Source organism: Triplophysa rosa, linkage group LG23 (assembly GCF_024868665.1).
Source record: "Triplophysa rosa linkage group LG23, Trosa_1v2, whole genome shotgun sequence".
NCBI classification, from domain to species: domain Eukaryota; kingdom Metazoa; phylum Chordata; class Actinopteri; order Cypriniformes; family Nemacheilidae; genus Triplophysa; species Triplophysa rosa.
In genome coordinates this window covers 15,403,659-15,431,052 of record NC_079912.1, presented here as the reverse complement: position 1 = coordinate 15,431,052, position 27,394 = coordinate 15,403,659, and the positions used below count along the sequence as shown (strand labels likewise).

Genomic DNA, 27,394 nt, shown 5'->3' with positions numbered 1-27,394 from the left:
AAAGTGTTACGGAAAATATTTTTTAAATGTCATATTAAAGATGGGCTATTGCAGAACGGAAAAGAAATGTTGAAAGCGAATGTTAGCAATATCGGTAAAACAAGAAAGAAAAACTTTACATGTGGTAAATAACTAAAAGTTAGTCAGCTACAATGAAAAGGCATATCTATAGGACATTTTGGTGGTGGTATTGTCTTAATAACATTCACACATTCTGATAGCCAGGCTTGTATCTTACTGTGTGGTAGTTGTAGTGAGATTCAGCCACCAGCAGATGGCAGGAAAACATAGGCGATCTTCAGCTCCCCCTGACTTCTAAGTAACGCTAAAAGAACAGAGAACATACGTGTAATATTGTGAAACTGTGATTCTAAATGGACATGTTTAGCGAGAAAACTTAGCATGTATTCACAACACCATTACACCACAAACACATAAACCGAATAAGGTACACAAAATAAACGGTGTTAGATCAACTAACACTGAAAGTTGCATACCTGTCAATCGCGAGACCTATAAGCGTGAAAAACTGGAGACTCGCGGAAAACGGGAGTTTTGACATGTATGGAATGTTGGGTTGTATTATTTATTCACCTGTTCCTTTCCGCAAGACAGAATGCGCATTACTAAATGAATTGTGGTGAAATTGCGTGACTGGGACGTTAAACAACATAACCAAAAAGTAGTGGGACGTCGTGTGTTAGGCCGGAAAAAATCACACAAAGACGCCGCATTGACCGCTGAACGTACGTCGACTGCACCGCCATATTGGACCGGGCAACGGAGAGCTGCGCTCGTAATGGATTAAAGGCACAGTAACGTTTCTATTTTTCAATGGTTTACGATCCACGTGGAGTACCTTTTACTCTAGATACTTTTAATTTAGATGACTTGCAAAAGTAATTGTAACTGTGAAAACTAGCACTTGTCAAGCATTGGTCAAGCTTTTTTTTACAAACTGTGTACATGTGTGACGTCCATATCGCTCCTTTAGATGCACCTGTCCTGTATTCATTGCATATACATTTTTTAATTTATTCATTTATGTATGTATTTGAATATTTTGTTTTGACATTGTGCTGTGTTTATGACTGAACCTTGGCATAGAAATATGTTTATATTTTTTCTGTCTTTGTCATATTTACAGTCAGTGTTCTAATGATAAAAGTTACCTATCCTGCAGGAAGGCAGCGTTAGGTCCTGATGTGTCATCAAACCCAGTAAGGATCTTCTGACAAACACCAGCAAACAGAACAGAAGTGATAATCCGAGGGCTTTATGTTTTTTAACTTTGTTTCAAAGGAGAATATTTATTAATACCAGAAGAGGGCAGTGTCCCTTCTGAGACAGGATATGCACTTTGCATGAAAGTCTTACTTTTCTTTCCTCTGTGTATGCTGTCAAAATAATAAGATTCAAGTAGAAACAGAAATTACAAATGAACAAATAGTGAAATATAGTAGCCTATATACAGTACATGCATACAGTAGCTGTGTTCTGATAAAAAAAATAGTCTGCTATGATGCCCAATCATCATTCTAAACTCTAATACAATTTTACATTTCTCTCTCTTTTGATCATTATTTCTCTTATCTTTATGAACCACAACACTTGCTTAATTTAATTTTTGAATCATTTAATACTAAATAACTCTGTTATAGAATGCTTGTAGTAGGTGATATAATAAAAATCATATTAAGTAGAGGAAAATATATGTCTCATGTCCCTTTCTAAATGTCAGCGTGGTGGTTGAGAGAACACCATTGTGGCAATAGCTTCACGACTCACCGCACTGCTAATCGTGTAAAAAGTGCCATGTGTCATCTGTCAAAAGTACAGTCTTTTGAAGCCTTTGTGATGTGTATTTGTGGTTATGTGCAGTACATGTAAAGGTGTTAGTCATGAGATTATCAGTTTCCTAGGCCATATATCAAATGTGACAAAATTAGTAACTAAACCTGACAGTCTTATAAAAACCTTTCTATTTGACACACCATAAATAGGAGTCCCAGGAGACCTAACCCAGAAGTGTATTGTTGAGAGGTTGCTCAGGGCACTGGACACAGTAATTCATTTACATTTTATTTCATTTATTCATTACATATTCATTTACCGTTTCATTTGAGTATTCGATGGTTTTCCTTAAACTCATTAGAAGAAATAAAAATTGAGATTATGGTTGAGCTAAAATGCAGAAAGTACTTGTTTGTGTACTTGTAGTTGTTTTGCATTGTTTATATACTTTGTTTGAAAGAATTTGATTATAAATGTTTGAGTTCATCTTAATGCTCATTTTATTGCACACTTTGGCTTAAGCACAGCACAGTTAGAAACATTAATGATACCTTTAAAAAAAAAAGAGTTTACTACTGCATGAGAAAGATAAAAGATTACAAAAATTGGTGAGGAAAAACTGTCCAGAGATCAGTATCAGAAACAGATTCCTGATTTTGACAGGATTAGACGCACTGAATCAATTCAGTAGATCCATCTTCAGAGTTTACAGAAAATAAGCCAAAAAGTAATTTGCATAATTATAACGAATTGCATTATTGATGAAGTTCAGAGTCAACTCAAGGTTGCTTTAAGACAACAACAAAATAGGCTTATTATTCAACAATTTAAAAACAAAACAACCCAAAACATAATAAAAAGTGCTATTTTACTTGTCGACCTACCCATCCCCTTTAACCATCTGTCATATTACTAAACTAAAAAAGATCAAGTCTTGGCCTACATTTGGCATCACTGAATATCTTCTTTTACTGAGAAATATTTCACACTGGTTTGTGCTGTTTAATGGTGCATTACAGGGGGAAATTACGTTAGTTAAATGCCAGTCATTTACCTCCTAGATTTGCCTAAGTCAGATTTCATAGAAAGGAATTCTACCCATTGGCTTACATTTGAAAACTCTGATTGATGGTTTATGTCCCTGTAGCCTCTTTCACCGCATCAACACACTGAACATTTTATTAATAAAAATGGCAGCTCGCCTGTGGCACATCAGGGGCCGTTCATGAAAAATTTAAAGGCACTTATGACATGATGCATAACACAAATTTCATGAATGTGCCGGCGGTCGCTGGTTAACGTTTGAAAAAGAGTTAACATTCAATAATCAGTTATGTCTGACTGCAAAATAAATGAATAAATAAATAATTGGTTGCTAGGGTGTTGCTGCAAACTGTCTGTATGATATATGCGTAAATATATATAAAGATGCCATTTTTCTTATTTATTCTCAAAACCAACTAGTATGGATCAGCACATTTTCTATGAATATATTTCAGAAATCCTGACAGACATTTGTAAATTTTTATAGTGATTCCAAGCATCCATATGTTGTGGGGCAACTGCATATCAACAAAAGAGAACTGTTTGGAGGTAAAAATCTGCCTGCACAGTACACTCCCTATGAATAAAACCTCATCTTTCTCTATGATTCTGAATTTGTTTGTTGTTGAGAGTGCAGCTCATAAAAGTTAGACTTCCCTGAGGATGAAAATGACAAGCTATTCTTACTATCTTGCATACTAACTAAAGTCCATTAACTAAGGAGAACTGCATGTGGTGTTTAGGGATTCGAAACTGCAAATGAAAACCACACGAAGCCTTTGTACTTGGATTCAGGCTTTTTATGTTTGCACCAGGGACCAGAGCTTTCAGAGTTATTGCTCTGTAGTGTGCACCGCACCCAAAATTTGAGACAACACCACTGACTTTCATTATGGCTCTGTGAGTTTTATAAATTTCACATATACATCTCATTTTCTTGTTACCATAGCAACAATGAATAGGAAGTATTTTTGAACATTAGGGAAAAAAATCATGTAAAAAGAAAATAATTGGATGATTATTACTTTTTACAATCACCTTGAAAACTGTTGATCTGTTTGATTAAAACGTTTTAAGAAACCTTCCAGTTTGGACAAACGTATAATTTGTGATCCAACGTCTACCCCATTTTTCTGTTATTATCTTTAGTGTTTGGTTTCTTCAGACTACGGTGTCATTATTTGGGTTATCTTGAGTGTATTAAAAAGCTACAAGACTGACTAAAGATTTCCATACATCTCATTTGGAAACTGCCTTGCTTAATCCTCTCACATAACAAAATAGATTTGACTGCTAACTCTCTCATTCAATGCCCAGTTTTTTTTATTGGCGCTGTGTCATTGCTTGCCAAACTCAACGTTTTGACCTTTCAGTGTTCATCTTATGAGGTGAATATGAGATCAGTGATATATGAATGAAACCGGCAGCTGAAAAACAATTCATTACACTTGAAGAGAATTAATTAATTAATTCTCCAATGGCATTAAAAGGTTAAAGCTTTAGTACCAAGACATCAAATTGGTAAAATTCTTGTGCCATGTTACAGTAGGACTTACGCATGCTAGATGCATTACAACATTATTATTTGTTTCGTTTTATTTTAAATGTGCCATTTATATTTGTACCAGCAGAAATCAGAGAACTGTTTAAAGTTACAGTTTTTTAGTCATCATTTATATAACCTTGTCGTTCAACCTGTGTATGATTCTTTCTTCTGTGAAAAACAAAAGAAGATATTTTGAGAAATGTCTCAGTGGTTTAGTGTCCATACAGTGTATGTCAATGGGGTCCAATGTTGTTTGGTTACCAACATTCTTCAAAATATCTTCTTTTTTTAGCAGAAAACAATAAATCATGGAATGACATGATGAGTGATTAAATAACAAATTTATTTTTATTATTTTATTGTTTTTATTTTTATTATCATTTTTGTTCATCATTTTAATTTTTTGATGAACTTTAAACCCTTTAGGTGAAATCTTCATGACACCATGGTCTTCTGTATTCTATGATTTTCGTGCCCTCTGATTCTATAAGGTTAAGGAATTTGAGCCTAATCTTTTGTAACATTTCTAACATGTCTAACAGATATCAATCATTCTGCCTCTACCTGAACAGTCTGTACAAAATTTTCTTTATCAATTATTCATTTATCACTTAGAGAACTTTGAGAACCGTTTTTGTACAGTTTGGATGTCAAATGCTCCACATTTATTATTAATTGATTTACAATACATTATTTAGAGATACCTATATCCAAATACTGAATTACTCCTCAGACACAAGGGAATGGAAAACAATTCAAAGGGCAATAGATGCTTACATTTAGTCCCTGTAATTTCAAAGCGTTACGATTCCCTGTGTTTTCAGTGAACAACCTGACTTTTGGCCAATTTTTGAATGGCTTTGAAAACATAAACCCTCCATTTTTATTCTGTGGTGGGGTGAGCAAGGACAAAATGTGTGTGACGTTAACTTAAACAAATGTTCATACGGACTAACTGAAGAAAACATCCAAATTTGAGGGAGTGTTGTGAGGGTTTGGTCCAGGGGGCGGAGTCCCGGTGGTCGCATAATCTCCTCTCATTGGATCTCTGGGGAGAAAGGGGCAGCGGCCTCCCTTAGCGGTTTATCATCACCCAAAGTTCTAGAGGAATTGCCTATTGGGTTTATCATATGGGTAAAAAATCCCTTCAACAATATGAAATATCCGTGTTGCATGCGATGTTGTATGGATTTATTTGTATTCCGGCTCCTTTGAGAGGAGCAGAGTCTGGCAACGCTCACGTTCAATTTAGGTCAAATCACTGACCTACTTTACTCAACGATGATAATTATACTTTACATGGCAGTCTTAACAAGACCAGAGTTTCCTGATACCGAAGAGGCTTTGTGTGTGTTTGTGTGCATGTCTGACGTTCTTGATCTGGTGTGAAATTAATGTTTCTTTTAAAACGTCCTTGTGGCGAGGAAGGCGGGACGGGAGCCGTGGGGCGGGGCCGGTGGCGTGAGTGATAATGGAAATCAGATGTGAGGGGCTGCCGGCCTACTTTTACTTCCGTATTATTGTTTGTTTATTTTTTGAACATTTAACACTAAACTTTAATCAAAAATGAAGCGCATTGCAATATTCCAATCATTTTGGTGAACAAACTGAAAAAGAACGAATCACTCGAATCATAATTCCCATCACTATAGAGGATGAATCTACAGGACCGGGTGGTGCTGGCAACATGATCCCTGAAGTTTAGCTGATCAAGGAATTGTCAATATTTTGTACACCGACTAGCTAGTGTATATGCTAAAAAGTACAAACAACTTCTATACAGTGTATATACAATTATTAAAAATGATGGCTGTCAAACGATTAATCGCAACTAATCGGACCCAGAATAAAAGTTTGTGTTTACATAATATATGTATGTGTACTGTGCTTATTTTGTATTTACATACACATGTATTTGTTTACGAAAATATAAAAATTAATAAACATTTATATATAATTTCAATTATTGGTATAGATGTATGTTTACATGTATGTGTGTTTTTGTGTTTATAAATACAAAATTAATATGCAGAGTACACAGACATACAGTATATAATGTAAACACACACTTTTATTCTGGATGCTAGGCCTATTAATCGTGATTAATCGTTTGACAGCCCTAACAAAAGATAAAAAATTAGCAGCCATTTCAAAATGAAAGAGGCTCAGCATTTAAGTAGCAAATATTTATTCCAACACTGATACGGCACAGTTTTTTCATCTACCCTGTTACTGCTGTCAAACAGACACATGTAACATTATAAACAAACGTCTATTCTCAGAAGTGACGTACATTAAACATCGCTTAACACCTTTGCTCCTGTATCAGGTCACGTACAGTGACATCGCTGTGACAGGTTTGACCGGATTCGTTCAAATTCGAATCTCACATCACCGTGTCCATGACAGTTACACAAAGTGCTACGAAAATGTTCCTCGGGAAACACACATTTCTACCGGCATGCTTAATGCATCTCTAACATCATCAGCACACATTAACATGGTATCCAAACAATCTCTGATGTGTTACTACATACGTTATATTCGTGTGTGATTCAAAACAACCGCATCTATAAAGATTGTCAACAAGTAGTTAATATTCTATATAAATAATCGCACTGCTACATCATCAGATCATTTACAAAAAAGAGAAGAAAAAACATGTGAAATATACAACTAACATGCATTGGCGCACAGTTTGTGGTTCAGATTATAAGAATAGCTACAGAACTCTATAGAAATGTTTCAAAACAGATTTTTCCCCCCTTTAAAATACCCTTTGGCACATTAATTTACAGTTTTTAAAAAGGTATACACAGTAAAGTAACATGGAATATACATTTCAGTGTATTTGCTTAATGAGTTTTTTTTTTCATTTTAGGTTCACAGATCTATTTGTGACCCATAATCCATATTTCTGGACTAAGTATAAAAAAGCTGTAATGTGATTTTTTTTGTCTTAAAAACATTGGGATCACAGTGGTACAATCACACAAACTAATGCAAAAAAAATTTGGCTGGATAACTAATGCGTCACAGTAACCAACCCATCCACGAAAATAATTGATGTACAACCCAGAATCATCTGTAGGATTAACTGTGGAAATTATTATGTACATTTGAGAAGAGTTGTATGAGCTGATCATAGTGATTTTTACAGTAATGCTTATACGGTGTCCTATCCAGGCGTGATATAAGAAAGTTATAACCAATACAAGCCTTTCATGCAAGTCACAGAGCAAGACATCTCATTAGTCTAAAAATCAACACATGTTCTGATTGGCTGTCACTGTATTATGCTGTAGTAGTTATTGATAGAAATGTGTTGTGACCTGGCTAGGACATACAGTAATGTTCATAGAAAGAAAGAAACAATTGTATTGCAATTAGTTAACATGAAGTGCATGTCATGTTGAAACAGAATTTCTCATTTGCTACAGAGAATAATCTAAGCACTTACGGTCATTAGAAAGCTCACATGAAACGAGTGAAGATGTTTTACTATTCTTTTAAGATCCAGCTTTTCTTACTTGTCTTTTACCTAACGTTCTCAAAATACGGCAGCACCATGTTTGAAAGATATTTACAATACAAAAATAAGAGTCTCGGCTAGCATAGTTTTTGAACAAGTGTACGGCACATTTATGCTTAATGAAAAATCAAAGATATTGATATAGAAAATGCTTACAGTCGCCGGGGTCACGGTTCTAGCTTCACAGTGTATCAGAGGGTAAAACAAGTTTGATATACCGCCACAATACGGTAGTCACATTATCACAGAAGTTAACATAATAATGACAACCTGGGTTTTGTGCTTGGAATTCAGTGAATCGTCTCATGCAAAACGTGTGATGCCATCAGAGATACAAAGTAAAACAGACAAAAGTGAATCGGGTGGCATTTACATGCGTTTCTTGCAACAACAAAAAAAGGCAAGATGGAGCACATTGGAGTATAACTTGACACGGTTTTAAAAGTGAGACTATTTTTAACCTAACACAGAATCTTAAAAACTTGTAGTGGAACGATCACAAATGGCCATAAAGGAAAAATAAAGTTTTCTTTGAGATTTTTTTATGTGCAAACTGTCCAACAGCTAAAGCACAGCATACTGTAAGCACGCTATTTAAAGCATCGCTGCTAATAATATCAAATCTACGAGAAAATCTGTATAAACAGGTTCACTAGCTGGTTGTTGAACGACTACTTGACCATTGTGACCCACCCCAATAGAAAATGTTAAAAACATACACTGCCAAACATTTGGTACTTAGTATATTTTTGTTCTTAAATCTTGTTAAATCAAGACCCATTTACTTGAGGAGCAGATTGACTTAAGATGTTTGGTCTTGTTTTCTAAAAAAAAAAAAAAAAGTATGTGAGTTTATGCTTAACATATACATTTACTTTTAGCAAAACATATATACAGTATATATATATATATATATATCTCATTTTTATAATTTATTTTGGGGGGAATAACAAGATTTATTTGATTAAGTTATTGTGTTATTCCCCCCCCAAAATAATAAAAATAAAATATATATTTTATATCAAACGAGCAAAAATATCTGACATTAGGGTAAAAATAAACTTGAATTAAGTTTATTGAATTATGTTAAAACTTGAATTTTATTTTAAAACTTAAGTTTATTTTTCTTATCCCAATGACAGATATTTGTGCTTGTTTAATTTTTCTTATTTTTGTTTGTCAATTAAATTTGTCAATTTTTTTGTTTGTCAATTATTTGAACGGCAAACAAGACAAAAAACAAAAAAAATAATTCTTTGCAGAGCAACAAATGTGTCTATGAAAACCCCCAACATCTGTTTTTATTTCATTTGTCCGTTGTTTTAGATGTAATGACTACTCTTTGAATGCTGGGGTGCTTGACGTTCCCTTGTAGAAAATGTTTCTGGTGTTATCTGGACTGTTTCCTCTTTCGGGGATCAGGATCCTTGTTTTTCTGCGTAAGCTTGTGTCACGGCTCGCCGGTCCTAACTCTGTCATTTCCATGGGAGTGACCCGAATGGTAGAAATGGTTTGGTTGGGGTGTTGGTCCCCACCTGCTGTGGAGACAGTGGGGACGGTTGCCGCGGCAACGACTTTGGGAACACCATTTCTCTTTCGGTCCGTAGAGCTGTTTCCATCACGTACGGATTCAGAGCTCTCCGAGTCGCGATTCAAATCATTCAGCTCAATCGACTGTCTAAAGCTGCTTTGGGACTTCCACGTCCAGGAGCCACTGCCATCTGTGGAGTGAGCATGCACCAACGGCCGACCGTTTTCTGGATGGGCCTCCACCCTAATGATGGTCCCTGAGCTGCCCTGACCTCCAGATTCCTCCGTCAGGCTCTTGTAGCGCTGCAACGGTGCCGTGGAGCTGGTGTGACTGCTGCTTTCAGAACTGGGAGAGCTTCCCTGCATCAGGCCCTGCTGCTTTGACATCGCAATGACCTGCATGATGCGCGGTTGTCCGTTAGAGTTAGTCCTGACCACCGGTACCTCGGCCTTCTCCGCGCTCCTCTCTATGCTCTTCAGCCATTTGTCCCGAATGCTGCCGCCACCCTCTTGCATCTCCTCTGGGATGTGCACCAACTGCGAGGAACCAGGACGGGACTGCACATGCATGCGAGTGCCGCCAGCGATTCCACTGGGGTTGCTGGGTAACGTCGTACTTCCAGTGGCCAGTTTTACATATGGTGTTCCGGGTCCCTGGTGTTCACCGTTAATACCCACAGCCGGCTCAGAGTTGCAGCGGGCATCCATGCTGTTGGGAGGAGACTTACCTGCCTCGCCTTCCACTGCATGTTTACGATGTTCGTTCTTGCTCTTCCATTGGGACAGCAATTGCTTGGATCGACTCGAATCCACCGAGCTGGTGTGGATGGTGGCGTTGCGGAAGGCGGAATCGTCCATGGCGGGCGTGTGCACTCTGGGCAGGGTGTTGCTGAAGGTCACCATGTTCTCCTTGAGCGGGGGATTGCGGGGGCTGATGACCTCTACGTCTCGGCCGGGTCTCTTGAGACTACTGACAGATCCGGCTTGGTGGTGCCGGGTGTTGCGGTGGAGGATGCCCTCGGAGCGGGAAGACGAGAGACCGTCACTGAAGCTTTTGGCAGGGAGGTGGTGACCCTGCTGGCAGAGGTCGGTCATAGTTCGGTGAGAATCTCGAACATAACTTGTACGTTTCTCGCTGGGCTGGAAATTCCCTACAGCAAACCTCCCCTGGATAGACAAAACAGCATTAACAAATGTTATGGACATTTTTTTTTCTAACACACCTAATAGTAAGAGTTTGTCTAGCATGTTGGTCTTTAGAAAAGTTAGTTTTTTTTACTTTATAGAAATGGTATGAAACTTATTTACTTATATGGCACTGGCCATGTAAGAAAACAACACAGATGTGACACAAAAAGTATAAATGATTCTAAAACAATTGTCACACTTTGTGGTCTTTGGTCAAAAATGACCTGGAAATGAAAAGGAAAGATTTTTTTCATAATAATTCTAAAATCAATAGAAAAATAGATCATAATTACTGCATAAATATTACATAAAACCAAAACATCCCCCAAATATCTAATACATTAAAGAAAAAATATTACTGACCAAAAATATATTGTACTGAATTCAATGAAATAAATAAAAGTTAAATTTGAAATGAATTTGAATAGGAAATATATCATAATAACATTACAGTCAACATAATAATAGACCATAATTACTGGCCAAGTATCACATAAAATCCCTTAGAAATCAGAAAGATTTATGAAAAAATGTTATGGATCAAAAATATATCACTCTGATTTAACTGAAAAAAGTTAGCTTTCAAATAAATGTGAATAGGAAAATATTATTATAATATACTTATAATGATTAAAGTTAGATTTTAGGTGTTTGGTCACTTTTAACCAAGTGCAAGTCCTAAATGAGGAAGACCAGAGGTTAAACCAAGTCAGACATGTTCTTGGAACAACATTCCTATTAACAAATCATTTTTAAATGATAAACTCACCAGGTAAATAGCGATGCAGCCACCAAGCAGGAAGCCCAGGTAAACATCAGCAGCGTGGTTCTTATGCTGAATGATTCGGGTAAGACCACAGATGATGGCACAAATAATGAAGAAGAACACCAGCAGAGGTTTCAGCAGTTTGGATGAATCCGTCAGCGTACTGTTGAAGTACATCTGCCCAAACAAATAGATTCTGATGATAGGCATGGCACTAGAACTAGAAAGTTTTTAACATCACAAAACGTCTAAAAACACTTTCATATTTTATGGAACAAAGTTATTATTGTTAACACTTAAAAAGAATTAAGAATAAAAGGATTCAACATTTTTCCTTTACAAATTACCAATAGAAAGCATGTTAATGATGCACCACTGAACTGTATGTAAAGCATGTTTTTTTTTGTGATGGTGTTGATCTCAGAGTTGTGATTGGTATTATTCGCATCAAGTCATAACTCAGCATCTCCTAAATCAGATGATCAATCTCCCAATAAATGTTTTTCTTACTACAGTAAGCTAACAATGTATGAGGTCATGTTAACCACCTGAAGTTTTCTTAAATCTTCCATAATTCATACATAGTTTATGCAAAACGTGACTGACGCAGATTTTGCACTTTACTATTTAGATTTGTTTGCCCATCAGTACTGTTAATTTAACCCAATTTATATATAGCACTTTCACAGTCTTGCATTGTTGCAAAGCAGCGTGCAAAATACAAACAAATACAGACAATAATGACATAAGGAAATTATGAAATATATAGAATGCATGGTAAGACTATTATTGCTGTTCATTCATCTTATAAAGTGCGCAAGACTGTTTACATTTCAATGTCAAGAGCTTGGAACCATTTGTAATGTTGTTTTTTAACGGATGCTTATTCTATAATATTACTCTATATAGCCAATTACAAATTTGTTACACTTTTTATTTACAGGGCTGTTAAGCTTGAGTCCACACTGATTCTGGATGATTTTATTCATGAGTGAAGTTTCATATTTTCAGCTCTAGCAGCACAGTGAACTGCAGGTAGCAGAATAATGTTCATTAAGTTGTTACTCACCGAGACGTACACTGCTGCAAAAGACGCAAGTGTGGCGTGCTGTGACGGGAAGGATTTTCTGGAACAAAGAAAAGCATTTCGGATCAGTCCTGGCATCACAGCAGCATTGAATTTCTCTTACGTAGAGTTAAATAAAGTACGAAATTCATACACACAGCTGAGTTTTCAGCTCATGTGTAATTATTTTACAAAGATACTAGAATAACTAAATGTGCTAATGTCATAAAAGTGTTTGTAGGGCAGCAAAAGAACATTAAGTAAAATTCTAAGTAATAAACCAAAGTAAAAAATAGAAACAGAACAAAGAGAAAGCGAGAAACATGAAATTTGTAAATGAAACAAAGTTTTGATGAAATTGTAAGTTAAAGGGGTCATATGATGCGAATACGTGTTTTTCTGTGTCTTTGGTGTAAGTTGCCCATGAATGTATTAGACACGTAAAATTGCAAAAATGCAAGTGTCGGAACAAAAGATGCATTCTATCTAAAAGCGAATGCTCACCCAGACCTGCCTGAAACGCCTCGTGTAACCACACCCCCACAAATCTATCTACGCACTACGCACTGGTTAACTGGCCAATCTCGCTTTTCAGAGCGATGAGCTTTGTAAAAAATCTGCGCGTTTCAGAGAGGCGGGTCAAAGAGGAGATACAAACATGCACGGTATGTGGAAAATACAGCGTTTTTGAACCTTAAATCGTCTATACACAGTGCATTACTTCTAAAACAAACGATAATGTTAGTTTAAGCCGTGTCATATGACCGCTTTAAAGCTATAGTCAATGTTTTTCATAAACATTATTTTACTGGTTGCAGATCTCTTCACATCCTGACAGCAATCAATACATTTAAATAAAAATAATGCTATAATATCAATATAAGAACGAAAAAATCATCTAGAGCGATTACTACTGTCACCGCGATGGAAACAAAAGTAAGAGACACTGTTTATCCCCACAGCTACAGTACATTGGGAGATTTTTCAGCTGGGTTCAATCTGTCAGTTGAATATAATGATGTAGATCCTCTCTGTCTGTTCAGAGAATAAATAAAACTCCACAGCTGATTCAGCAACCCCCTAATATGCAGAAAAAAATGTCACAAAAATGGGAAAACAGAAATATCTCTAACAAACAAAGCCATGTCAAATACAAGACTTTGTGGAAAGATCCAATAAAACCTTTCAAAACCTGATTCATGAGATGTATAATGGTCTATAATACATCCAACTTATTCATATACCGTAGTAGTTCCTGAGTCATCACAACAAGCCATGCAAAAGACACATTCAGCAATGAATTATGGGTAAACTAAGTTTGTGTGTGCCTTTAAAACCTGGTGAGCCTTTCTCCACTATTGTGTAAAGGTAAAGTTAACCCAAAACAGTGAACCTTTAATTTATTTTTTACTTGACTGTTTAATTATTTTGCTATGACTGCTGATCCAAAGATGACGGTTCTCAAGAAATCCAGATGTAAAATGTGAGCCGCACCTGCCGGCGTTTATGACAGCGGCGTCTGATCCTGAGCAGATGTCCTCCAGGATGAAGAAACTTTCATCACAGGAAGTGTTGAGGTGGGTGTAGTTTGGTCTGCAGACGGTCAGGAAGTAGGGGGTGGGGTAACCGGTCGACAGCTGGATGATGTCAGTAATCAAAGCCGTGGCACATAGGCCAAACACATGGATACCTAAGAGCATGTAAATATGATATTTTATCAAAATTTATATTAAATATTATCATCATTATTATTATATAACAGACTTCATAGCATGGAATTTTTTTTTTTATTGCAGTTTAATGTCAATGGGGCGAAACAACTTACACTGGCATATCTTAAATATATCAGTGTGATTGTTTTGTCTCAAGATGCAAACAGTAGCCCAATGTTTTTTTTGTAAAGTATGTTTTTTTAAATGACTTAAATATCCTAATTTAACTAAGGCCTAGTCCTGGCTTAAGCTAATCATTGTCTGGGAAACCGCCCCAATATGTAAATACTATTTTGAGTGTTGTTTATAAAATGTTACTTTAATATTTTATTGTATTGTGCATGTAACATGGAACAGCTCATTTGAATCTTCAAAGATTGTTTATATATTATTTTGGTAATGCTTAGAGTGATAGTTCACCCAAAAATAAAAATGATGTCATCATTTCCTCACCCTTTTTGTCATTTCAAACCTGTATGACTTTGTTGGGCTGGACCTCATTCACTTGCATTGGTTTTGTGTCCGTACAATAGAAGTGAATGCGGTCCAGTGCTGTTCGGTTACCAACTTTCTTTAAAATTTCTTCTTTTTTGTTCTGCGGAAGAATAAAAATTTGAAACGACAAGACGGTGAGTAAATGATGACAGAATTTTCATTTTTGGGTGAACTATTACGTAATAATATACCCCAAAATTATGATATTGGTTTGAAACAACAAGGTTAAGGGAATCATGACAGAATCTTATTTCTTCGACAATCAACAGGAAGGAGCGTAAAGATTCCACCCAGACCTAATCACAGGTGCTGGAAACACAAAAAGAAAGCAGAAATGTAACCTACCCACAAACCTGACACCTCGCCGGACGAAAGAGTTAAAGTTGCAGCCGGCAGCGTTGATATCGGCTTCAGCCCCGCCTCCGCACTGCGTTCGGGACAGACAGCAGAACAGAATCCCCTCTCCGATCATGATCTGAAAGTCAGAAGTGGAGATCAGATGTTCCACATGGTTATCTCTCATCTCACATTGCACTCAACAGTCTCCTACTAACTTTGAGAAGTCCTCTCTAACAGTGACACCAAATCCACAGCAGGATAAAGTCCATCAACACATCTACAGATGGGTTTAAATAGTACTGTACAGCCATCATTTTTTTTCTAACACTTTTTTGCAGCATAAACCAGTTTAACCAGCATGAACTAACTAGCTAAAAAAACTCGATCAGCACACATCTGCAGGACAGAATTTACTACAATGCAAATAATGTTTAGCGAAACCATCAACAAATAAAAAGGCATGGATCAAAGAACAGCTCTTGTGATCTTAAATGACGTAAATTAGACGGCTTGGCCGGAGCATCCGTTAACTCCTCCACTTCACCTGTCAGTCTGCTGCCAGTTTCATTTCAAAATCAATGCAACAGCTGTTTTTACACGTCCAATCAATTCACAGTGAAAAACGCAAGCCACGCCCACTAACTTTCTCCTTTGAAATTCCTTTTCACTCGGAAATGTGTCAGAATACAGAAGTTAAAACGATCGCAACTTCCGGTTCAGGGGAATTTAAAACAAATCAGCAAAAAAAATGTAAAAAAATTGCCAAGATGAAACAATTTTAGCATCTCCATACAGACTCAACAGCCGGCAATCTTCAGTTCTATATTGCGTTGGTCACCAGGTGAGGAGTTTAAATCCCAGTGGGATGATGGGATTGATGTCAGCTGTGCATCACGCTCACGCCTGGTAGGGCAGGTGCTAAGGATACAATATAAACACTGGCATGATTACGTGCCTCAACGTGACCTGAATCGGACCCAGAAAGCACGCAGATCGCACCATCCCATCCCATCCCATCTGACCAACTCAAGACCCTCAGACACAGATATTGTCCTGACACCTGGTAAAGCCACAGGAGTTACTCAATGCCTGTAGTTACTTCCTGCCCTGATGCTAAATCTGCCCTGTGTAGGTAAACAGACTGTAGAGCAAAAATGTGCTGAAGGAAAAATAATGAGTGAATTTTGACCTATTGTCATCATCTCACAGCCAAATTGACTTTTAGACGCCGCTTTGCCTTGCACTTTTTATGCAGTTGAACTTGTTGGGATAAGATGCAAGTGTGGTCAGAGCTCTTTACGCCTGCAATTCATACTAAATTATTGAATTACCTGAAATAGATTGGCTGTCTCTGTTTATTTTGGTGTGTTCAGACAGCGCCTTCTGCTTCTCTTACCCATAGGAAAGAAGAATTAAATCTCTATAATATCTCAAGTGTTTCTCTAATACGGCATTGAGAATAGATAAATAAATAGAGAGGAAATGGAGACTTTCGTTTAAGTCTCCTGCTTCTCTAAATTGTTGTACTGAATAAATATATATATATATATATATATTTAAAGGGACAGTTCACCCTAAAATAGAAATTTATTCACCCTCATGTTGTTCAAACCTGTATATGACGCTTTCTTCTGTGAAACACAAAAGAAGATATTATGAGCAATGTCTCTGTGGTTTTGTGTCCATACAATGGAAGTCATTGGGGTCCAGTGTTGTTCCAAATATCTTTTGTGTTCTGCATAAGAGAGAAAGTCCTACAGGTTTGGAATGACGTGATTTTAGGTGAACTATCCCTTCAAGGATTTTTAAAAGGAATATCTGTGACATATCATGAATACTTTTGATTCATGATATTATGACAACATTTGCATATTGAGTAAAAATTGCCCATTTTATGAAAATAAAAAAAATCACCTATGGTCGGTGTGGTTTGATCATTTTTCATGTAAATATGAGCCAAGTATACAATATGTTATTTCCTCACTTTGCTACTAACTACAAGTAAGTATCTAAAAATAAATGAGGAAGAAACAAGAAAACTACAAGCAATTCATTACTGCCAACTGCACATAAGCATTCAGAACCATTTAGCCACCTTGTCGTTTCTAACATAACACAGTAATGTGCCCCAAGAACTCAACGTGAATTCAAGTGTGAAATAATCACGGGTTTCCGCACGACTGACCCTCCAGCTCAACAATCCCCCAACTACCATAAATCTCTGGTAAAGCCTGCACTCATCTGCTCCGGGACGTACAGTTAACCCGAGGACACCTTACCAGGTACGAGAAGCAAGAAATAATCAATTTAATGTGTCATAAAGCTCCTCAGAGGGCTAACAGACGTTCTGCTAGTGTTGTGATGTACTCGAGCTGTCATATAGTCAAGGAGAGAAAAATGGCACTTGGCAGCTCGCTGTTCATGGAACGGGGTGAGGAACTCGCTGGGGCTGTGAGCATTCGTGCACAAACTCTTTTCCATAGAGGTTTAGACACAGATCGAGTTCGCTCACCCTGAGGAAGTGAAGGGGTCGCCAGCTGGTGTGTGAAGCTATATTTAAAGGGGTGATATGACAGGGCTAAAACAAATATTATCATTTGTTTTATTTGTAATGCAATGTTTATACACGATTTAAGGTTCAAAAACGCTGTATTTTCCACATACCGTGCATGTTTGTATCTCCTCTTTGCCCCGCCTCTCTGAAACGCGCAGATTTTTTACAAAGCTCATCGCTCTGACAAGCAAGGTGTGCTATGATTGGCCAGTTAACCAGTGTGTAGTGATTGGTCGAATACTCCAAGCGTGTGACGGAAATGTAACGCTTCTTACCATATTTGGAACATCAGGTTCCAAAGCAATTGTACTGACAGGTACGCCCACCTTACTTGCGTATACATTTGGGCGGTCTTGATGACATAGATTTGTGGGGGTGTGGTTACACAAGGCATTTCAGGCAGGTCTGGGTGTTCGTTCGCTTTTAGATAGAATGCATCTTTTGTTCCGACACTTTAATTTTTGCAATTTTACATGTCTAATACATGCATGGGCAACTTATAACACACCAAAGACACAGAAAAACACGTATTCGCGCCATATGACCCCTTTAAGATCTATGGTATTCCTACAGTAACATACCTTTCGAACAATTCGATTTTTGGGTTAGATGTACAGTTGGAAATACATTTAAATTAATCTTAAATGTTGTTTAAAACACTCATATAAATAGTCTGGTTGTATTTCATATTGATTTTTGTTAAAGGCTGTATCTGAAATTGCCCCTACGCCCTCGTGACCTGTTAGAGGGGACAGAGGTTTTTAAAAAACCAAAGTGGACATTATTGAAAATCCCATGATGCTCCACAACAAGCACAACCAGTGTACAACCAATGTATCCTCAACCCTAGATATATATGGGATGCTATACATAAGTCTTCCACATTAGCTATTTGAACAATGTTGACTGTTCCAAGATGGCGGACACATTAACATGTCTGGAGTTGTCCAATGTGGCATCTATGTATACATTTCTATGCATTTAACAGCTAGCTGCTACCCATCTACTGTGAGAGCTGTGTCAAATTTTTTCACTTTCCGGCACACTTAGTGTCCAAATACAGTCGTTATTATTCACTACTTTAAGTGGACAACATTACTGAAGTAATATAAAATGAATAGTCGGTAGTCTTAAGGCAACACTTTGTAGTTTTTCGACCTTAAAATAATGTCTCTAAAATTATTTCAGTGGTAGAACAACTCTTAACTGGACAAATGGTACTGCCGCTGCTATCTGAGCAGAATCATAGTGGCTACATGCACACTCTGTAAGTTCTGTGTTCGGTCGGTACCTGCCAGCGGAAGAGTGCCACATGGTTTCCAAATGACATTTCTGTATTCGTCGGTTTCATCAGCTTGGTACATAAATTCACATGTATTGTGCTGCCCACAGGGAAGCCTATATAGCGACATTATTTACAACACTGGTAACAGACAATTGCGCTTATAAAAAACACATGGGGGAGCAAAAGTTCCAAACTGTTGCTTCAATGTTACCCCAGGAACAATACGGCTTCTGAAATCTCGTATCTCCATATTTTGTGATTTTTTATTTTGTGGGGCATAAATCATTCATTTGGACATCCAAGGTTTTGGAAAGGAAAATGACGATATCCACCTTTGCGAATCTCTAGATACACAGGAGTCATGACATAATATACTTCAACCGCAGCCAACATAAGAAAGAGACCATAAACTCACTAAAATCACGCTCTCAAATTTTCAAATAAGAAGCACATATGTCTTGCAGTATGTGTGTATTTGTGTGTAGAGGTGAATGGTTGAACTGACCGCAATGGCAGGTGCAGCAAAGGCCAAGCTGAGGAGCATGAGGAACGGAATGACCTCGTGTGATGGTTCGATGTAAGGAAGACTCAAACTGCGGTCATGACAGCTGAAACCCCAGCGGACCGGTTTGAAAACGTCCGTCCACTCCAGGAAATACAAGCTGACCATAGATGAGACTAGAAGAGGAAGCTGTCGGATAAGAAAAAAATGGCACATAACTCTTCAGAAACTACCACGCTTTTTCCCCACAAAGAATTACACTGTCCACATGACATCCCTGGAGAGGCTTACGAGAGCAATAATTGCACATCAATCTGGTCATTACAGCTAAATAAAACTGGACAGGCCAGCTATGCACCAAATAAATTGACATGAAATATTGATTTGAGGTTAAAGTATTACATTATGCGAGAAGAAAACCACAAAGTTAGGTGGACATCAAGCAAACACAGTTAAGAAAATGGTTCTTTATAATAAACCCTGGCTTGTGTGGTAATATCCTTAAAGCCTTGGAGAAAGCAATACAGACAACCAGAATGATTTCCAAGAATCGTCTGGTAAGCAGTTAAAACATCTGCTGTAATAAATACAGTAAACAGGCTTTTAAGAGTAACCAGTGTTTTAATGATGTGCTTCTCACAGAGGCTCTCTGTAAATCTCCCTGTTTCTCTCGAGAGTCGTCACACGGGAAGCAAATATGGGTCAGTGGTATCAGTTCAGGCATGGCACATCTCTGCAGAATCAGCAAAGTGCAGCCGCCTGCTGTAACCATCTGCATATCAAACGCCTGTGAACTGACCCAGTCACTTTACTGTAATAAACTTCAACCCAGTGTCATAATTACCGGCTTGCAGGGCTTAATATGGAAAATGCGTCAAAGTGGAATGGACCGTCACGAGGGTTTAAATGCATACAGACTGTTATATGTGGCGTATATTGAGGGTCATTTGATGGTGCTGTGTGATTAAAAGCAGGAAACCTAACAAACAAGGACAAGAGTTTGGCTGTGATCCAAACGCTTAAATCGACAGTTTAATAAAAACAACAAAGAACACAAACATGGGGTAAAAAGTGCATTATTCTTGGGTGAGATTTTCAACATAAAAAGCAAAATGGACCATATTCACTTTATTAATACACATTGTTCGAAATGTTTTGCACAATTCATTAATGCATGTTTTTTAATTAAGATAAATAAATACAATAACATGTATTTTACAATGGCCAGATCATTTCAGGAGGGAAATAGACCTCCACAATAAACTGGGAACTTGCATTGTGGTCTGCCTTTATTTTGCTTTTTCCACTTTTTCACAGTTAAATAAAATCCTACTCAGTAAAATCAAGTCCCACCCTGCCTTTTTTCTTGCTGAATATCCAGTTTGAACAGACTGTTCAACGATTAATCGCATCCAGAACAAGTTTGTGTTTACATAATACAGTATACTGTATGTCTGTACACTGTGCAGATTTATTTTGGAAAAAATGTGTGTATAATTATATATAAATATTTATTCATTTTTATATTTTTCTTAAATATACACATGTAGGTGTATGTGTTTATAAATACAAAATTAATGTGCACAGACATTATGTAAACACAAACCTGTATTCTGGATGCGCTGAACAGCCCGAGAACGGAAGAAATGGGTTGCAAATGTCACTTCAAGTTGACTTTAAAAAGATCCACAATTAAATGAAGAGGTGATGCTGAATTCTGAATAATTGATGGATATAAATGGGAGGGATAGCTCGGTAGCTATTTTAAGATGTGGGCCTGGCACCATCACAGCAGGTACAGATGGTGTCCTGTTGGTAAAGAACCCATTACGCTGAGAGCACCCAAACGGCACTTCATCTCATTGCTGAGATGTTCTTGGGTGAGAGACTTCACACGCAACATATAACATCATCTTAACTTCTCCAAAAATCAGATTTTCTTTTAGCTTGTGTTATTTGACAAGCAATATTACCAACCTGACTAAAACAAGTCAAATGGAGGAATTAATAATAACAGAATGAAAGCGTTCGGCACAATCCTGCATAATGTATGTGAGTGCACGCTTAGATCTTTCTCTTGTGCACAAGACCACATGTGTCTGTATGCAGTGTAGCTGTGCTGCCTCAATTCTTCATGTCACACTGACCTACATATTCCACGACCCACCAAACATGGAGCTTAAAGCATCTCATGGAGAGACCATGAAAGAAAGAGAAATCACAGCATAGTCTTTTATGATGAAAATATGAAATGCTATTCACTGCACTGAATGATGTTGACTTAAAGAGCTCGAGAGAGCTCACATCTATTCATTAAAATGACACAAAAGTCTTTTTTAATTTTAACTTTACGAACCGATTTCAAATGATCGAGACAAGTTTGCTCGGCAAACTTATTGTATGCAATAAATATTGAATACATTTAGACTAGGTGAGTTTAATATTTTGTCCTTCACTTTCAATAGATCAGAAACAGGGTTAGAGATTCTTAAATGTTCAATAATATAAAGCAAGCCAAAAGGGGCACTTTTGCATCAACACTGCACATCTACCTAAAAGAGAGACACATGCAAAATCACTATCATTTTAATTATTATAAGCAACAATGAGAACAAATTAAGCAACTAGATATAGGCCTATCGCCTAAGATTAAAACGTGAATTATCTTACAAAATATCTTGTGTGTTTATATTTATGTATCTCTTAAATAAATTGAGCACAAAAACAAAATTGATACTTTGTAACACCACTGAGAACTCCATAAAGTCCCATTAGCCCTCTCAAAGCAACGAATGAGCAATTTCATTTCAACTCCGGTTCCACAGCACAACGATGCATTCAATGAAAATAATTTGTAATTAATGCAACATTTTAATGTTACATTCATTGATCCCTTCATGCAGTCACTGGAGAATTATAATGCAATTGCATTTTGATCCCACACGGCAAACGCGCGTCCTCTTACCTCCACGAAATAAAAGCAAGGCAGCAATGTCACGCTTTCTTTAACCATCCTCTCTTTAAGCCTTTCTCGCGCAGACATGACCGCCTATCGTTGACCGAAACCCTAATAACCTGTTGTGTTAAACGTCCACCTCGATCCGTCCAAACGAGACGTCTAGTTCAGCTGCTCCATACTCCACAACAAACGCATGGTGGGGAGAGATGCGTGACCATATGCGATCTAAACCTCTCGCGATATGCAAGCTGACATCGGTTTGTGTTGCAACTGAAAGTGATTGCAATGAAATAAACAGACAGGGAGGAAAATGTTGCCGGCGAGATGACATCAGATGGGCAATTTGAGGCAGATGGGCTTGTGTGCTGACGCGCATGCGCACACGTCGCACATTCCTGTAGTCATTGTGTTATCAACAATATTAGAAATATGGGACAGTAACAGTGTTGTTAGACAGTACAGTCTGTTGTTTCTGAATGCATAATGAATTACATATGTAAATAAATATTTAAATGGCAGTTGGGTGACGTAAAAGACCACATCATATGACCAAATTCATTTTGTGGGTATGATGCCATAGAACAGTATGAGTGGTTTATGTGTGTTAATTTCCTAAACGTGTTACAACACACGATACAATACAATGCATGCAATACAATCATTTCAAACATTTTTATTAGAATAATCTACTGTATTGAATTGATAAAGATAGATCAAGTAATAAGATTTAATAGAACCTGATAGAACCCAACGCATCACCAGTAGAGACCCACCCTAGTTTCCATTAAAACTAATTGCATCTGTTAGAATTTCTGTGGTGGTTTCTTTTGTTTTCAGCAGGGATATATCATTTACTGTTTAAAAATACTATTAAAAGACGTTCTGTGCAATTCTGAAAAAAAAAACATCCCAGATAAGACGATGACATCATCCGCGTTTCTTATGTCTCTACCCAGAATCGTGAAGAAACACAACCCAAAAGGTGTTCGTGTCCTGGGAGACACCTGCCAAAGGGAGGTAAAGGATACGAAGGCGAAGACACTTCCACGCGAAGTGCGCACGAAACTGCGCCTGCGCAGAAGCAGTAACAGCAGCACAGAGTGCATGAGGTGTTATTAACCGTTGGGTTCAATAGCTTATAGACAAAATCAGGCTTTAAAAAGTTATTAAGCATACGCTTAGACAAACCGAGATCGCATGCGATCGACGAGCACCAGGGTCCTTTCTGATGCCAATAACGTCCCACTGGCAAAGGTAGGACTCTATATTTCACTGCATCTCAACATACACACGCACTTTAAGTCCTGCGATGCCTTTACAAGGCCATGGCAACTGCGCAGTCGCCCCTTGCCAATGTTTACTGGATATTCATTTGCATATCTGTAAACAATGGTCAGGATATTGTAATTATGCAGTCAAATGTCTACTGGAGTGTTTTCACGAACAATAGTTTGGATGATGTACATTGGATAAGGTTTTGCGAGAGAATACATTTAATATTACGTGTCAGTTGTGTTAAGGAGACTCGTTCCTAAGTTGTGAAACTTTTGAGTTGATTTCTGCAGGGAAACACTGAATCACAAATATCGACTTTGTTTTGATTGAAGATGTTAGAAGTTTGTGTTTGCCATTTGTACAGTGTAAAAATAATCTACAAATTGCATATGGCAAATTAAATTGTTTATATGTGCACAGATGAACAGAGAAATAAACATGGCTATGAATATCATGGAAATAACCGGAAAAAACACAAGACTACAACATGATTCACATTGTATTATTTTTATTCTCAAATCAGATATCCCCTTCTCTTATTTGACATTCCAATAGGGTTCACGTACTGTATCTTGGTCACAAACCAAATATATACTGTACATCATGTCTGATAACCAAATATGACAAGAAAGAGATGAACGATGTAACTCTGTAAGAATTTGGCCATGAACGCAGGCCCTTTCTGTTAATCTCTATGAGGAATAATGGTTTATTATTAAGAAATAACAATAAGCATGTAGTGCATTTGTAAATAGAATATAACTGTACTTATATTTATAAATAAGTGTGATTTGAGTCAGAAATATTATAGTAGTTCGTAAAGCTATACCCCGCCTGAACAAGAGCTGGTGCAAACTTCAAAAGATGATCACCGGCGCCATCCAGTGGTGCTTGCTGTTACTGTTCCTACTTTTCAAACAAGTAGGCCTATAATGTCCATGTATTTTGACTTTCAGGCATCAAAAGTACGAAAATGCCTGATTTCAGAAGTCGCAAAGAATTCTACAAATATCTGACTGTGGAGGTAAGCTGCCAAATAAACGTCAAACATAATGATCTGCATACTAATGATAACAAATGCAGTTTTTAAATGACCTTGAAGTTTATACGCGGCATTAACAAGCAAGCGCGACAGCTGGCACAGTGTAAACTCAAACGACAGCAACTTTGTGTTACGTGTGAGTTTTAGTTAAGTACACAGTTTGTCCTTGCTTGAACTGCAATCCCTGAAGACGTCTTTGGCCTTGATATAAAAATGAAAAAGAATGTGGAGGAGGACGTGTCACTGAAGAATAAGCAAACCTATTATTGTGCTGATAGCTAGTGATGTTACGTTCTGAGCCGAGTCTTCGGAGCGTGTGTCGAGAAATCCTGGAAGCTTTCAGTGAAGCGCGTATCGAGGCTTGTATTTAGACCAATGACGTCATAGATGTCGTCTGAAGCCTCGCTTCCGCCTGAGTGGTTCAGTAAGCGGTTTGAATCTTGCCGCGACATTTTGACAGCTATATAAACCAAGTACCACAAGCACATTCACTGCCCTCTGCCCAGTTAAACCCAGACATTTTACAGTTTTAGAATAATAATATTTCCCCTTCTGCCTATTATGACCAAATAATTGATTTACACACATTTGATGGCCCCATTAATTTCAAGCCAATAAGTTAATTACACAGTTATGTTATACAATAATTATATTATATACCACCAGAAATATTATAATCATATAAATAGATTAGTTTATGTGGAAATGGTTTTTTTCTTCACCGTTATTTCTTAGCCTTAACTGGCGCAAATACTGTGTATCACAGACCACATCAGGCACATCTGTAATGTATGTGCTTGTTTTACCCTCTTTGACCACCAGATAGTGTTGTGAGCAAATGAAGCCTCGAGAAATGAACCCTTTTGTGAACCACTTGGCTGAAAAGCTTCATGAGGCTTCATCTGGCCACCACTACTGATAGCCTACAAAGGCGAGATTTCTGACTGCGAAATCTAAAAGCAATTAAAGCTATTTAATCAAGACCTTTATCACCACGAATCTCTATATAATAATAGTTATTTACCTCACATAAGAAAGCGCAGCATCAATCAGCAACTAATAAAGTATGAAATTTAATTTCGCAGTATTCCGTGCGGCGATGTGCAGCCCATCAGCCTACAACGTCCAAGTACCGCGAGAACTGGTCGAAAGCATAAGCAGCAGAATCGCTCTCGCGGTACTTGGACGTCATACGCGGATCGGTCTGCGACGCATGAGATTGAACAAAATCACATTCTAGACTGTTTTTTTTATTCCGGACGCAACATCTGCCGGATTACAGTTCCGAAATAAATCTAAATACTTTTTAGTTTTTAAAAGGGCGTACATTTTTTGTCTTTAATGTTCAATTTAATTGTAATATTCTTACAGTTCCATACATGAGCTTTTATCTGAACTATTTGTGTTTGTTTGTACTATATTTTATAATAATAGGCCTATATATTGTTTGTGTATTGATTCCTACATTATACAGTATATTTTTAAACATTTTCTGCATTTATTTGTTCATAATTTATAGCCTAGTCTTTTTTAGTATTCCTTACAAACTATACAGGATTATTACCTGTTTAGGAGATTTGAAATCCATGTGCATTACTGTGGCATTACTGGCATAATAAATTACAGCTTTTACATCAATACATTTTCTGGAGTGGGTTGCGGAAGCGACTCGCCTACCCGGCTGAGCCCAGCTGCAGAGGGATGTGTTTAATGTTCTGCAGTTTTCTGTGTGTGGGCCGGACTTACATTCACTGAGGTCCCAGTGCCTTCACAGAGGTCTAAATCACCCAGAGTTATAGCACTACTCACTCAGACCTAATGGGGCAGAAACTCTTCTTAGCACATTCATTTGTTGATGTATTGCCAAATAATGCAGTATAATAGACCATCAGAAGCTCTCATTGACCTAAATGAGGACGATGTGTTGCATTCATTTGGCTCTTTGTGTTTTTTGCATTTATAAAAGTCATATATTCAACTGCATATACAGTAAAGGCTGATGTGTATACAGGTATACAGTTACTGAATTAAGTATATGCCTATATTGGGTTTTTATTGGATTTCCCAGCATTCCCAAATGTTTGTTTTTTAACAATATATTATTCTGCGTTACTTTTTGCTGTAGTACTCTCTACACTTATTTCATATTAACCTGAAAGTCTGTCAATTTTGTTTAAAATGTTCTAGCATTGCTATTCATTTATTTATAGCATTTGAAAATCTATTACTATGTTGAAACACTTGACCGTCTAATTCTTTCTTGTCTCTGGCAGATTATTCTACATTTTAGCAAACCCTCGTCAATAAATCTTTTTGTGTGGCAGAGGTTTGCAAAGAAGCATTTTACATGCACGCAGGCTTGTCAGTGGCCTCCTCCTAAGAAGTTGTTGTCATGCACAATGTGCTGCAAAGTTTTTTCTTATGTCCCTTCCCGATTAGTTAGCGCTGTCCGGAGGGATCAAAGTGACTAGGGACTGCCCTGAATTAGCTTTTATTGTTAGCTTGTAATGAAATGCTTGGTCAGCTCTCCCCACGGACCCATCCTCATTAATCTGAAGGGCTGAGGCTGGCACAGGGCCGCGGGAATGAAACCGCTATTTGCTGTGCCACGGCAATCATCGGCAGACCCGTCTGCAAATATTTGCAAGTGGCCTGAAATTCTTTGTGGAGATCTGTCTAGAGATAAGGTTTGTAGAGAGCTTTGGATTGAAATATCAATTCTAAGAGGGAAGAGATTCTTGACAGGCGTTCTGTTCTGGGTTGTT

At 37.5% G+C, this 27,394-nt stretch overlaps 2 protein-coding genes across 3 annotated transcripts in view; one reads left to right on the top strand and one right to left on the bottom strand.

Moving 5' to 3' along the window:
* Positions 1–8,984: 8,984 nt before the first annotated feature.
* Positions 8,985–22,669, bottom strand: LOC130546870 (phospholipid phosphatase-related protein type 4). Its single transcript, XM_057322374.1, has 7 exons — positions 22,319–22,669; positions 19,357–19,542; positions 15,019–15,148; positions 13,961–14,156; positions 12,470–12,527; positions 11,404–11,577; positions 8,985–10,613 (listed from the first exon to the last, which is right to left on the bottom strand). The coding sequence occupies exons 1-7, from the start codon at positions 22,394–22,396 to the stop codon at positions 9,252–9,254; spliced, it is 2,184 nt and encodes a 727-aa protein (XP_057178357.1). The 5' UTR covers positions 22,397–22,669; the 3' UTR covers positions 8,985–9,251.
* Positions 22,670–23,408: 739 nt separating this feature from the next.
* The window catches only part of plppr5b (phospholipid phosphatase related 5b), a 39,425-nt gene continuing 35,439 nt past the window's right edge, over positions 23,409–27,394 (top strand). For both annotated transcript variants that reach the window (XM_057322427.1, XM_057322426.1), the window contains exons 1-2: positions 23,409–23,566; positions 24,544–24,611. In XM_057322427.1, coding sequence (XP_057178410.1) covers positions 24,561–24,611 — 51 coding nt within the window. In that variant the 5' untranslated portion in view covers positions 23,409–23,566; positions 24,544–24,560. The remainder of the gene's footprint in view (positions 23,567–24,543; positions 24,612–27,394) is intronic.